Source organism: Rutilus rutilus (assembly GCF_951802725.1).
Source record: "Rutilus rutilus genome assembly, chromosome: 24".
NCBI lineage: Eukaryota > Metazoa > Chordata > Actinopteri > Cypriniformes > Leuciscidae > Rutilus > Rutilus rutilus.
In genome coordinates, this window is record NC_140228.1 from 18,548,921 (window position 1) to 18,563,920 (window position 15,000).

The window sequence follows — 15,000 nt, forward strand, 5'->3', positions numbered from 1 at the left end:
GTTTCAAATGTACGCTCACTGCCACTGGGTGCTCTTTCTCAAAAAGGTTAAATCCTGAGAAAGTAAGCATTTTATACCTGTGATTTTCCTGTTGTATGTGCATCACATTCAACACACACTGTTGTATGTAATGTGTTACTGTTGTACAATGACTGTTGTAACACATCACTCTATCGCATCAGCATACCAGTGACATTTCAAGTGTTGTAAAATAGAGTTTAGTGAAATCATCATGAACAGAATGGTGTTTTTTATGGAATGCTACCTCAGAGTAAAAAAATGGGTAATTGGAAGTTTTGAATTTTTACATAACATTTAGGAGATATAAAGTCAAGTTAGATATGAAGTCGCAATTGCGAGAAAAAGCATCACAATTACATTAAGACAAATGAAGACGCAATTAGGAAAAATTGCATTGTAATTATGGGATGCGAAGTCGCAAATGCCAGAAAAGGTGGTGAAAAAATAGCCAATTCCAATATTTCTTCTCTTAGACAGCAACAGGCATCCATAGTTATTGATTGTTCATGCAATGCAAACATATTATTTACATTTTCTCGCTATATGTGCTTGATATACAATCTTTTTCAATTATCACTGACTATTATAAATGATAAACTTGAGTATGAATATATGTCAACAGTAATGTTGAAGAAGTGTATTTACCTTTGTATTTTAAGAATCATGTCTATTCCAAAGCACTTTTCACTTGCACAGTACAAACATCCTGGAAACAAATATAGTCACATCACATGGCATGTGAAGTGAGATTGTTTCTATCACTGCTGACTTCAGGATATGGAAATTAATCTGAGCATAACTTTGTGCAGCAGTTGCTTGCAGATTCAAGCCACACTGAAGTGAAGCAGAATGGAAGTTTCACAGTTTCAACTCCTTCCTCTGGCCTATGACCTGCTTCCTGCAGGGAAATTCTTTACCTTAACCTTAAAAATTGAGAACAGTTGTAAAGTGCAAAGCATTATTCACAGTATTACAAAAGGACAACTGTCATACATAGCCATAGAAGACTAATAGCATTAGATTATCTTTCAGGTATTCATTAAAATTATCTGATTTTATTGTATTTAATATCTTATTTATGATAAAGTTCTCACACATTTGAGTAACACCACAGAGCACAGCATGTGAAATAATGTTTCTTGTAATGCAGTGCCAGTATATGTGGATTATTTCATACAATGACTGTTCAGCTGAAAAGAGCATCCATATGATATTATGACCTATATATTGATATTTTATTTAGAAATGGTCGTTTTTTTTTTTTTTTTTATTCTGCGGATTGTCTCTAATGTGAAATACTTTGTATTGTAATTGCACATGCCAAGTTTTGATGGCCAGACCTGTTTACATAGGAGGGATATATGAATGAATGAATACAAATATAAAAGATTGTATGGATGCAAAATCATGGTAGATATACCAAACTCAAATTTCTCAGTCATCAAATGCTTAAAATGCAATTATTTAAACACTATTTGGAAAGGTGCTAAAGCAGATTCAGTCTACTAATGTGCCTCATTTTGTAGCAAAATCATCTTGTAACTGTTGAATTCTGGGACAACATGCTAATAATAGAATAATTTAATCTTCCATAATGTCTTGTATTACATTATATTGTATTGTATTAGAAGATACTTTATTCGTTCTGTATTGTGCAAGTGCTTAGGTGTTGTTTTTTAACTTCACTGCCAAAAGGTGTTTTATACCCAAATTCTTCTTATGCACACGATCCATGCACAAAAGAATATTATTGTGTATTGTACCAATAAATGCATAATTGAATGAAAATAACAGTTGAATGTTTTTTTCACTCAATGCAATGGAAACAGATTTCACAATCATTGCTAAGGCTCCATGACATTTATCTGCTAGTTGAAATGCAGGAAAAGCAGAATAGAATGTAACAACAATAAATTTATTTTCTTTTGCATTATAACTGTCAAATCATTCAATACAGCAGTCAGAATCAGGCCGATGATAAACTGTCTGAAAACATTTGCGTGATGTTCTTTATAATATCTGGGTGGAGCACATACAGTTTTAGAGATGACACGATTATATTAAGATGTGTAGCTGAAGTTACATCCATTTCCTCCACAGTTCTTAACATAGGCATTAAAATTAGTTCTGTTAACCACTGCCAACTCTGAAACCTCAACACTGCACAAACAAAAGATTAACAATGATGGCAATTCAGTATTAAGACTTTCAGTCGAAGTAAACATCTTGAGTGTTACAGGTTGTTTTGCAAAAACAATAAAAAACTAAATCCAAACTGATTTAGTATGAGACCTCAGATGTTACATGTTTACAAGTACAAAATAATAATGAGTTTGATTTTGGGAGAGTTCAAAAGGATGTCGGTTCCGTCTTCCTTACATGTTTTTCATCTGAGCCATCAGCTCCTCTAAACTCTGTTCTGTTTCCTCCACAGTCTCCCCTGATTCTCCATCCTGGCAAAGAGAAAGAACACATGGAATATTACATGTAAACACAATGATGCTCACAAAGTCTGATTTATTTGATCAACAATACAGTAAAAACAGTAATATTGTGAATAATATTACAATTTAAAAGAACAATTCTCTATTTTATTATAACTTAAAATGTAATTTATTCCTGTGATGCAAAGCTGAATTTTCAGCATCATTACTCCAGTCGTCAGTGTCACATGATCCTTCAGAAATCATTCTAATATGCTGATTTGCTGCTCAAGAAACATTTCTTATTATTATCAATGATGAAACCAGTTGAGCTGCTTAATATTTTTGTGGAAACCATGAATACATCGATCAATTTAATGCATCTTTGCTGATTTTCTTTTTTTTTTTTAAATGTACTGACTCAACTTTCAAACATTAGTATAATTGTTTGTTAGGTAATTGCATGTTATGTTTTCTTAGGATATTTTAAGCATTATTGATCTGGCATAAAACATTACTTGCATTTACCTTAATTCATTTTTTACTTTGCTTTTTTTAATGCAGGAAAATTATTATATTTCAGTGGGTCGTACTTTCTTAGGTATGGTGTAGGCTACATGGATGCCCTCTGGTAGATCTGGTACCGGTCCTGATGCATCCTGAAGCTCTGCCTCTGACACCTCTGATACAAGCTCAATGCCTGTCAGAAAACATATTGGTTCAAGATTACTAACGTTAACACATTTCTGTTTTATGAATGAGGAATCTTTTGCGTTTTGCGTGTTGTGTGTGATGCCAACCCCATTCATTGTCCTCATGCACCACTTCCTCTTCTTCCTCCACCACTTCCTGCTTTGGCCGTTCTGCTTCTTTTCTCTGGAAAATAAGCAATGAATAACCATTTTTTTACTGGTTTTTGCCCCAGTATGCCTTTATTTACATAACTTATTCTATAACTTGCATAGAAACAGTCACGTTAATATTTTGGAACTGTGTAACTACTCAGCAGTCAGAATCAGGCCAATGATAAATTGTCTGAAATTTTCAAATAAAATTTTACATACAAATTAATGAACACCCTTGAAGTTCAAAAATAAAGAATTCAGTGATGTTGTGGTTTAATAATATTGATTTATTAATCAATAAGGCGGGAATACACTACAAAAAATAAGGCGGGAATACACTACATTTGAACAGATTTGACAACACTAGGCATCATACACTTGCCAACTTTGTAAATAGTTACAGAGCATCATACACTAAACGACTGAGGATCATACACTACTAGACTTTCACGTCGTTTAGAACACAAACATGTGGCTTGTTGCTAGGGGATGCGTCACAAATGAAAACGTGTTCTAAAATCAGCTCTATCAAACATGTTTGATATCGTCCTACTAGATGGAATCATAGTCTGAAGTTAGAAAAAAAAATGGTATGTGGGAGTATGTGGCCATCATACACTACGTGATTTTATATTAAATCTGTCCACTCAAATCTGCAGACTGGCTCTGACTTTCAGCAACTAGCGTCAACAAAAATTTGGGCAAAAGTTGTATAGTGTATTTTAGCAGTAACATAAAAATTGTGTTTGTGTTTGCATTTGTAGAAGTGTCACCTTGTACTCTTCCTGTTGTCGTCTGCAGTGCGCGTCATCACACTGTGGGTTGGCCTTCATTGCCATGCTTGGGAAGAAATCCTGCATGGCATTATAGCCCAGGTAATAACTCACTGTCCCAAACCCCAACAGATACCTACAATACAGACAATGTCATTCCAGGCCTTGTGTTTTAAAGTCCTTTGGAACCGTACTGAGGACCTCTAAGGACTTGAAACGACCTTGGGCTAAACTAAAGGGTTTGGCTGGGTGGTTTGCATGGTTCAGTTAACCCCTGCTAGGACAAAAAATGGCTATATTTTGCCATCTAATGGCATTTATGTGATACTACAGCATTTACTACCCACTAAGTAATGGCAATAATTAGTAACTAAACTGAAATAGGATACACCAGTTAGGCCTGTGCTAATCGGTGTAATTTTAAGAAATTTTTTGTTTAAATAGATGTTTATTGAACCTTTTTCTATATTGAAAATAGATTTTTTTTTTATGTTTGCATGTTTTTTTCAGTATCATATTTGATACATCATGCTTTTATGGCTTATTTAGTATGATATCGAAGAATATTGAGCTCACACAAACTGACCAAAAATAAGCAATTTGGTGGAGTTGCTAATATTTATATGGCCAAAATTAAGATGAAATTCTGATTGAAATTCTAATTTAAATCAATGAGATCTTTATAACAGTACATCAGACTACTTAATATAAAAAGTCACTCTTATCTCCTAATAATCTTAGTAAGATGATATTTAAATGCTTAGTTATATATGATTAAAGCCTTGTCATTTTTTTTGTGAGGGGCAAAATATATAATGTAATGCAATACAATGATGATTGAGAGATGTACAAATAAACATTCCTCAAAAGCCTAAGGTATCATATTTGATACATTTTAAAATGATTTATGGATAATCAAGTAGACCTAAGTTGCTTCAGTCCGGTAAATGTTCATCTTGAAATATTATCAATGTAAAAGTCCTTCTTTCTTTTACTTTATAAAAATTGTTAAGGATTTCACAGCAACAAGACATGTACCACAATCTGAAGGGGGACGTTTTTATAATTATGCTAAAAGGCCTTTTACATGCTGAGAAGTATGAATTATTAATCAGACGACAGAGCGTGTAGCAGATTGTGTAAGTTTTGATCATGTTGATAAATTGAGAGACCTTAGAAACTTAAGGTCACACTTTAGATTAGGGTCCAATTGTCACTATTAACTAACTATTATCTACGAATTTTGCCTCAAACTCCTAATTACTGCTTTTTAATAGTTAGTAAGGTAGTTGTTAAGTTTAGGTATTGGGTAGGATCAAGGGATGTAGAATATGGCCATGCAGAATAAGGTATTCAAATGTGTTTTATGCGTACTAATAAACAGCCATTATCCTAGTTTTATGCATGCTAATAAGCAACTAGTTAATAGTGAGAATTGGACCCTAAACTAAAGTGTTACCAAAATTGCATATCAAATTTAATACAGTAGGCTTTATAGGGTTCAAATCAGTGTGGTTAGGCCTGTGTTGAATCCTTAGGATTGTGATGAGGTCTTACTTCAAGACATTCTGCACAAGGAGCCCAGCGACCACTCCCATTGTGGTGGGCAGGCTGGCGGCACACACCCCATCCTTCTTCAACGTCTTCTCATCGATATTTGCAGCCACGACGAGGGGAGGTGCACACTGACACACAGACAGAACTGCATCAGACCACTGTTAACTTTCCCACCCATTTGATTTGACAGAATTAACCAATGTTTAAAGGGTACAACCATACAGTATGAGATGGTTTTTAAGATCATTCATTCATGATTCAATTCATATTCAAGGCACATAGGGCCAGATTTATGAAACAGGGCAAATTAGCGTGAGAGCGCAATCCCATAAAAGTGCAGATGGTAAGTTCTGCTGGTGATTTACTGACAATGAACACGTTAAAAGAACAGACACAGCCAGATAATTTACATAATGACAATTCAGTCTATCAAGAGCAGCATAGGGTCGCAAACAAGCAGAGATGATGATAAAATGGAGTGTATGATCTACTCGCAACACAGGAGCAAAGTGGCTTAAAGGGTTAGTTCATCCAGAAATGAAAATTCTGTCTTTATTACTCACCCTAATGTCGTTCCAAACCTGTAAGAATTTCATTCATCTTCGGAACACAAATGAAGATCTTTTTGATGAAATCTGAGAGCTTTCTCTCCCTCTATTGACAGCTACGCAACTACCTCTTTGAAGCTTCAAAAGTTCATAAAGAGATCGTAAAACTAATCCATATGAATTGAGCGGTTTAGTCATTGATCAGCGAACATAAACAGAAGCTCAACTGAGCCTGCTTGACGTGCGAGAATGAACCTCATTGGTTCTTGCGTAAGCTCAAACGTGCTGTGTAACACATGAGAATAAACCTTGTTGGTTCTTGCACAAGCTCAAACATGCTGCGTAACACACGAGAATGAACCTCACTGGTTCTTAAGGAAGCTCAAATGTGCTGCGTAACACAAGAATGAACCTCAGTGGTTCTTGCAGAAGCTCAAACATGCTGCATAACACATGCAAATGAACCTCATTGGTTCTTGAGGAAGCTCAAAAGTGCTGCGTAACACAAGAATGAACCTCATTGGTTCTTGCAGAAGCTCAAACGTGCTGCATAACACACAAGAATGAACCTCCCTGGCTCATGCGGAAGCTCAAACGTGCTGCGTAACATGAGAATGAACCTCATTGGTTCTTGCAGAAGCTCAAACGTGCTGCGTAACACGAGAATGAACCTCATTGGTTCTTGCAGAAGCTCAAACGTGCTGCGTAACATGAGAATGAACCTCATTGGTTCTTGCAGAAGCTCAAACGTGCTGCGTAACACATGAGAATGAACCTCATTGGTTCTTGCGGAAGCTCCAGTGTGCTGTGTAACACATGAGGATGAACCTCATTGGTTCTTGAGGAAGCTTAAATGTGCTGCGTAACACATGAGAATGAACCTCATTGGTTCTTGCAGAAGCTCAAACGTGCTGAGTAACACGAGAATGAACCTCATTGGTTCTGGAGGAAGCTCAAAAGTGCTGCGTAACAAGAATGAACCTCATTGGTTCTTGCAGAAGCTCAAACGTGCTGCGTAACATGAGAATGAACCTCATTGGTTCTTGCAGAAGCTCAAACGTGCTGCGTAACACATGAGAATGAACCTCATTGGTTCTTGCGGAAGCTCCAGTGTGCTGTGTAACACAAGAATGAACCTAATTGGTTCTTGAGGAAGCTCAAACGTGCTGTGTAACACAAGAATGAACCTCACTGGTTCTTGCAGAAGCTCAAACATGCTGCATAACACATGTGAATGAACCTCATTGGTTCTTGCGGAAGCTCAAACGTGCTGTGTAACACAAGAATGAACCTCATTGGTTCTTGCAGAAGCTCAAACGTGCTGCGTAACACGAGAATGAACCTCATTGGTTCTTGCAGAAGCTCAAACGTGCTGTGTAACACAAGAATGAACCTCATTGGTTCTTGCAGAAGCTCAAACGTGCTGCGTAACACGAGAATGAACCTCATTGGTTCTTGCAGAAGCTCAAACGTGCTGTGTAACACAAGAATGAACCTCATTGGTTCTTGCGGAAGCTCAAACGTGCTGCGTAACACATGAGAATGAACATCATTGGTTCCTGCAGAAGCTCAAACGTGCTGTGTAACAGACGAGAATGAACCTCATTGGTTCTTGCAGAAGCTCAAACGTGCTGTGTAACACGAGAATGAACCTCATTGGTTCTTGCAGAAGCTCAAACGTGCTGCGTAACACATGAGAATGAACATCATTGGTTCCTGCAGAAGCTCAAACGTGCTGTGTAACAGACGAGAATGAACCTCATTGGTTCTTGCAGAAGCTCAAACGTGCTGTGTAACACAAGAATGAACCTCATTGGTTCTTGCAGAAGCTCAAACGTGCTGCGTAACACGAGAATGAACCTCATTGGTTCTTGCAGAAGCTCAAACGTGCTGTGTAACACAAGAATGAACCTCATTGGTTCTTGCAGAAGCTCAAACGTGCTGCGTAACATGAGAATGAACCTCATTGGTTCTTGCAGAAGCTCAAACGTGCTGCGTAACACATGAGAATGAACCTCATTGGTTCTTGCGGAAGCTCCAGTGTGCTGTGTAACACAAGAATGAACCTAATTGGTTCTTGAGGAAGCTCAAACGTGCTGTGTAACACAAGAATGAACCTCACTGGTTCTTGCAGAAGCTCAAACATGCTGCATAACACATGTGAATGAACCTCATTGGTTCTTGCGGAAGCTCAAACGTGCTGTGTAACACAAGAATGAACCTCATTGGTTCTTGCAGAAGCTCAAACGTGCTGCGTAACACGAGAATGAACCTCATTGGTTCTTGCAGAAGCTCAAACGTGCTGTGTAACACAAGAATGAACCTCATTGGTTCTTGCAGAAGCTCAAACGTGCTGCGTAACACGAGAATGAACCTCATTGGTTCTTGCAGAAGCTCAAACGTGCTGTGTAACACAAGAATGAACCTCATTGGTTCTTGCGGAAGCTCAAACGTGCTGCGTAACACATGAGAATGAACATCATTGGTTCCTGCAGAAGCTCAAACGTGCTGTGTAACAGACGAGAATGAACCTCATTGGTTCTTGCAGAAGCTCAAACGTGCTGTGTAACACGAGAATGAACCTCATTGGTTCTTGCAGAAGCTCAAACGTGCTGCGTAACACATGAGAATGAACATCATTGGTTCCTGCAGAAGCTCAAACGTGCTGTGTAACAGACGAGAATGAACCTCATTGGTTCTTGCAGAAGCTCAAACGTGCTGTGTAACACAAGAATGAACCTCATTGGTTCTTGCAGAAGCTCAAACGTGCTGCGTAACACGAGAATGAACCTCATTGGTTCTTGCAGAAGCTCAAACGTGCTGTGTAACACAAGAATGAACCTCATTGGTTCTTGCAGAAGCTCAAACGTGCTGCGTAACACGAGAATGAACCTCATTGGTTCTTGCAGAAGCTCAAACGTGCTGTGTAACAAGAATGAACCTCATTGGTTCTTGCGGAAGCTCAAACGTGCTGCGTAACACATGAGAATGAACATCATTGGTTCCTGCAGAAGCTCAAACGTGCTGCGTAACACGAGAATGAACCTCATTGGTTCTTGCAGAAGCTCAAACGTGCTGCGTAACACGAGAATAAACCTCATTGGTTCTTGAGGAAGCTCAAATGTGCTACGTAACATGAGAATGAACTTCATTGGTTCTTGCAGAAGCTCAAACGTGCTGCGTAACACAAGAATGAACCTCATTGGTTCTTGAGGAAGCTTAAATGTGCTGCGTAACACATGAGAATGAACATCATTGGTTCCTGCAGAAGCTCAAATGTGCTGCGTAACATACAAGAATGAACCTCATTGGTTCTTGCGGAAGGTCAAGTGTGCTGTGTAACACATGAGAATGAACCTCATTGGTTCTTGCAGAAGCTCAAATGTGCTGCGTAACACAAGAATAAACCTCATTGGTTCTTGAGGAAGCTTAAACGTGCTGCGTAACACACGAGAATGAACCTCATTGATTCTTGAGGAAGCTCAAACGTGCTGTGTAACACGAGAATGAACCTCATTGGTTCTTGCGGAAGCTCCAGTGTGCTGTGTAACACATGAGGATGAACCTCATTGGTTCTTGAGGAAGCTTAAATGTGCTGCGTAACACATGAGAATGAACCTCATTGGTTCTTGCGGAAGGTCAAGTGTGCTGCGTAACATACAAGAATGAACCTCATTGGTTCTTGCGGAAGCTCCAGTGTGCTGTGTAACACATGAGGATGAACCTCATTGGTTCTTGAGGAAGCTTAAATGTGCTGCGTAACACATGAGAATGAACCTCATTGGTTCTTGCAGAAGCTCAAACGTGCTGTGTAACACGAGAATGAACCTCATTGGTTCTTGAGGAAGCTTAAATGTGCTGCATAACACGAGAATAAACCTCATTGGTTCTTGAGGAAGCTTAAACGTGCTGCATAACACATGAGAATGAACCTCATTGGTTCTTGCAGAAGCTCAAACGTGCTGCGTAACACACGAGAATGCACCTCATTGATTCTTGAGGAAGCTCAAATGTGCTGCGTAACATACAAGAATGAACCTCATTGGTTCTTGCGGAAGCTCAAATGTGCTGTGTAACACATGAGAATGAACCTCATTGGTTCTTGAGAAAACTTAAACGTGCTGCGTAACACGAAAATAAACCTCATTGGTTCTTGAGGAAGCTCAAACGTGCTGCGTAACACGAGAATGAACCTCATTGGTTCTTGCGGAAGCTCAAACGTGCTGCGTAACACGAGAATCAACCTCATTGGTTCTTGAGGAAGCTCAAACGTGCTGCGTAACACGAGAATAAACCTCATTGGTTCTTGCGGAAGCTCAAACGTGCTGCGTAACACGAGAATGAACCTCATTGGTTCTTGAGAAAACTTAAACGTGCTGCGTAACACGAGAATCAACCTCATTGGTTCTTGAGGAAGCTCAAACGTGCTGCGTAACACGAGAATGAACCTCATTGGTTCTTGCGGAAGCTCAAACGTGCTGCGTAACACGAGAATTAACCTCATTGGTTCTTGAGGAAGCTCAAACGTGCTGCGTAACAATGAACCTCATTGGTTCTTGCGGAAGCTCAAACGTGCTGCATAACACAAGAATGAACCTCATTGGTTCTCGCACGTCAAGCGAACCTGCTTGAGCTTTCATTTACCATATCTGATGTGTGAGTTGCTGAATGTTTATATGTGAATAAAAGCCTAAATTCAATCTGTTCATCAAATAAAGCAATCATGTCTTAGTTTTACGATCCCTTTATGAACTTTTTGAAACGTCAAAGTTTCAGTTGCGTAGCTGTTTATGGGGGGACAGAAACATCTTCCTTTGTGTTTCAAAGATGAACAAAAGTCCTATGGGTTTGGAATGTAATTAACGGTGAGAGTAATTAATGACCAGAATATACATTTTTGGATGAACTATTCCTTTAAGACAAAAATAATGGTGCAAATACCCGTACATTGACAAGCACAAACCTTAGTCAATCGCATTGCGTGATTCATTTAAATACTCTCCTCCCATAAATTTTGCGTCAGAAAGGTAAACTCCTACAAATGCATACGCAATAAGGTCAGACGCAAAAACAACTGTGTCCACGCCTTTTCAGCACTAATTATTCTCTGCGTGTCTTCAGTAAATCCTGACAGACGTTTTTTAACACCAAGAGGGTTTACGCTGATGCAAGCTGTTAGTAAATCTGGCCCATTATTTGTTATTTTGGGTGAGAGTGTTTATCATACAGCAAAACAAGCCGTTTCTCCAGGGATAATGAGCTGGATGTGTCCAGAAACTGCGTTCTCACTGACGCCTGACTCCATCCAGGTCTGACCCAACTCATTACATGCCTATGAGAGAGAGAAGCAAACTTAATTGCTGATCATTTGTAGTGTAGTGTAATTGCTGATTTGTAGTTGCTAAATGGCTATATATATAGTTTCATATTTTTCACAAATTTGCACAAAAAAAGTATAAAAAAAGATATAAACAACAAATATAGTTCTTTCGATAGCTAAACGTAGTTTAATGCAAAGAACTCACTGTGTTAATGGCCATCCGAGCCTCAAAGTTATCAACACAACTGAGGACCAAATCTACAGGCTTCCCCTCAAGTCCTCCGTGACTGAAAACACAAAACCAAAACTGCTTTTTTACAACCAAATCGAAATGAGGGAGAAAACTTTGAGGCAGTAAAAAAAAGAATCACCTAATGCGTTCCATGAAATGCGTGAAGTTGTCCATTGTGGTGATGTTGTAATTGTGGGTCTCAAAAGCAACATCTGGATTAATGTTCCTGTGCAGGAAAACAGCATTATAATGAGAAATAATCAGCTGAAATACATTAAAATGTTGCCAAATTTGTCAATGACCCCTCAATTAATAACTTCCAATCCACATTATAGTTGAGGTAGATTTTCATTAATAATAAAATAATACTGTGTGTGTGTATTATTTTTTAGGGGACAAATTTAAACCTGACAAAACCTCCCAAAACCACATAATTTGTAAGTAAATAAAATTTATTTTTTTTCTATTAGGGTGTAGGATGTAACTAACTGTAAATAAAAACAATGTCCTATTTAGACAGCTCAGTAAACGTGTACGTGTGTGTGTGTGTGTGTGTGTGTGTGTGTGTGTGTGTGTGCGTGTGCTACTTAAAAGACAGGGATTGGTAAGATTCAGTCTTGTATACTTGTATTATTGGAGCAGAAATACAATGAAACAGTAGTATTATTGTGGAAATTTCTAGTTGAATATATTTCAAATGTAAATTATTCATTTCGATGGCAAAGCTGAATATTCATCATCATTACTCCAGTCTTCAGTGTCACATGATCCTTCAGCAATCATTCTAATATCCTGATTTAGTGTTCAAGAAACATTTCTTATTATTATCAATGTTGAAAACAGTTGTGCTGCTTAATATTTTTGTGGAAACGGTGATGCATTTTTTTCAGGATTTGAAATAGAAACTTATATATAAACTGCCCTTCAATGCAGTGTACTGTTGAATGTGTTTATGTGTAGCTTAAAGGGATAGTTCACCCAAAAATGAATTATTGAAGAAGATATTTTGAAGAATGTTGGTAACCAGACAGTTAATGATAGCCATTGACATCCATAGTATTACTACTATGGAAGTCAATGGGTGCCGTCAACTGTCTGGTTGCCAACATTCTTCAAAATATCTTCTTTTGTGTTCAACAGAAGAAGAAAAAAACTCACAACAGGTTTGGAACAACTTAAAGGAGTAGTTCACTTTCAAATGAAAATTAGCCCATGATTTACTCACCCTGAAGCCATTCTAGGTGTTTATGATTTTCTTCTTTCAGACGAATACAATCGGCGTTATTAAAAAATATCCTGGCTCTTCCAAGTTTTATAATGGTAGTGGATAGCAACCAACAGATTGAAGCTCAAAAACATGCATCCATCCATCATAAACGAACTTCACTCGGTTCCGGGTGGTTAATAAAGGCCTTCTGAAACAAAACGATGAGTTTGTGTACGAAAAATATTCATATTTAAAACTTTATAAAGGAAAATAACTAGCTTCTGGCCAAACGAACATGATATATGTTTCATTTCATGATACATGAAATATGAATATTGTCATATCGCTTTGCTTCAGAAGGCCTTTATTAACCACCTGGAGCTGTGTGTGAAGTTTGTTTATGATGGATGGATGCATGTTTTTGAGCTTGAATCTGATGGTTGCAATCCACTGCCATTATAAAACTTGGAAGCCAGGATATGTTTTAATAGAACTCCGATTGTATTCGTCTGAAAGAAGAAAGTCATATACAACTAGGATGGCTTGAGGGTGAGTAAATCATGGGGAAATTTTCATTTTAAAGTGAACTAATCCTTTAAGGGTGAGTAAATGATGACAGAATTTTCATTTTGTGTGAACTCTCCCCTTAAGATAAATTACCCCTTTTACCTAAGAGTGTGTTCTGCAGCCTGAACTTTACTGAGTCCTGCCTGATGTGGCTGGAAGAAGAGGCGGTTCATGTTGGCCAGCTCCACCTTATCATAGTCAAACAGCAGCAACTGCAGGGGAAGAAATCACAGACACAGCAGAAAGAGGCATGACAGTCTGTTACTGCAGAGCCGAGGCATGTCTCCAGGGGTTATGCTATTGGCTTCCCTCCTGTGTTCCACACTAAACACCACAGGAATACAAGGCTTGAGGAATGCACCATTTTTAATTGAACAACATCAGGGGTGCATCACGCTACAGACTGGCCAATCAGTGCATCTCTACATTTGATTCATGCCTCCTAATGTCACATGACACTACATATATTAGATCTAAATATTGAGGAATGATGATAAAGGTGCTTTACCTTACCAATGCCACATCTGGTGAGCATTTCTGCAGTGACACTCCCCACCCCTCCAACTCCCACTACTGCCACACTATACGAGCGGATTCTCTGAGAATGACAGCAGGTGAATAGTTGTCATCTGAACAAAAAGTCAACACTATAAAAGTCTCATAAAGGAATAAATACGCATGTTTACCTCATAGTCTTGCACTATGCCCATCCTTTTGAGCGCCATCAGACGACTGTAAGACATTTATTGAATGTGAAAATTGCACCGGTATAAGCCTTCCATCCATATGTCAGTCAATAAACACAGCAGGATCAAAACGCTCACCTGTATGGATTTGAGTCTACGACTTCAGCGCTCATTTTATCAATCTTTGGTCTGAGATGATGTTCAGCATCACTTTGCTTCTGTTTGGATTTAATGAGTTCATTTTCTAACTCACGGATTCGCAGCCTCAGTTCCTCAACGGTGGTCATTTCTTCTGTAAAGACCCTCTATTCCAATAAACACGGGTTGATGTGATCCGATGAGAGCAAAAAGCACAGAAACGATTAAAATCACTACTTAATGTACACGTCTGCACTGTTAGAAATCAGCTGGCGAAGAGTGTCTCTCGATATTGAGTCCGGAGTGAAACGCAAAGTTCACAGGAACGGAAGTTCCACCAGTTAATGATTCCCGCGAATCGGTTCGACTGAACAGATCTTTTAAATAAACTAGTTCAGAAACCTTCGTGGGATAATATACGCCACATTTAAACTCATAGGGCTGTTTATTACGTTTAGTTAGATACTTTTTTTCCCAGTTAAGTGGAGACATAAGTCACAAATATATTGCCATTTGGAAACCTAAATATAATGTACATTTAACTATTTAATTTTTGAGCCGGCTCAATCAATTCATTAAAAAGATCCGATTAAGAAGAACAACTCTTACAAATCGGACGTCGTAACTATGGTAACAGCAGTCTCGCGAGCGAGAAAAAAGGCTGTTCTTTGTATTTATGAAAT

At 38.3% G+C, this 15,000-nt stretch overlaps 1 protein-coding gene across 1 annotated transcript; it reads right to left on the minus strand.

The window, feature by feature from the left end:
• Positions 1-1,922: 1,922 nt before the first annotated feature.
• On the minus strand, positions 1,923-14,672 carry uba5 (ubiquitin-like modifier activating enzyme 5). The gene is made up of 12 exons (XM_084399350.1): positions 14,318-14,672; positions 14,180-14,225; positions 14,002-14,091; positions 13,596-13,705; positions 11,859-11,945; positions 11,693-11,774; positions 11,395-11,499; positions 5,620-5,747; positions 4,063-4,198; positions 3,245-3,320; positions 3,038-3,144; positions 1,923-2,474 (listed from the first exon to the last, which is right to left on the minus strand). Exons 1-12 carry the CDS (start codon positions 14,464-14,466, stop codon positions 2,397-2,399), a joined length of 1,194 nt encoding a protein of 397 aa, XP_084255476.1. The 5' UTR covers positions 14,467-14,672; the 3' UTR covers positions 1,923-2,396.
• Positions 14,673-15,000: the final 328 nt, after the last annotated feature.

What these genes read in the sequence shown, in the direction of transcription:
- uba5 (XM_084399350.1), bottom strand. Translation starts at nt 14,466, where the DNA reads ATGACCACCGTTGAGGAACTGAGGCTGCGAATCCGTGAGTTAGAAAAT. An exon ending in CTTGTGCAGAATGTCTTGAA is followed by an intron (nt 4,199 to 5,619) that starts GTAAGACCTCAT and finishes TCTGTATTGTAG; the next exon opens with GTATCTGTTGGGGTTTGGGA. An exon ending in CCTACACCATACCTAAGAAA is followed by an intron (nt 2,475 to 3,037) that starts GTACGACCCACT and finishes TCTCTTTGCCAG; the next exon opens with GATGGAGAATCAGGGGAGAC.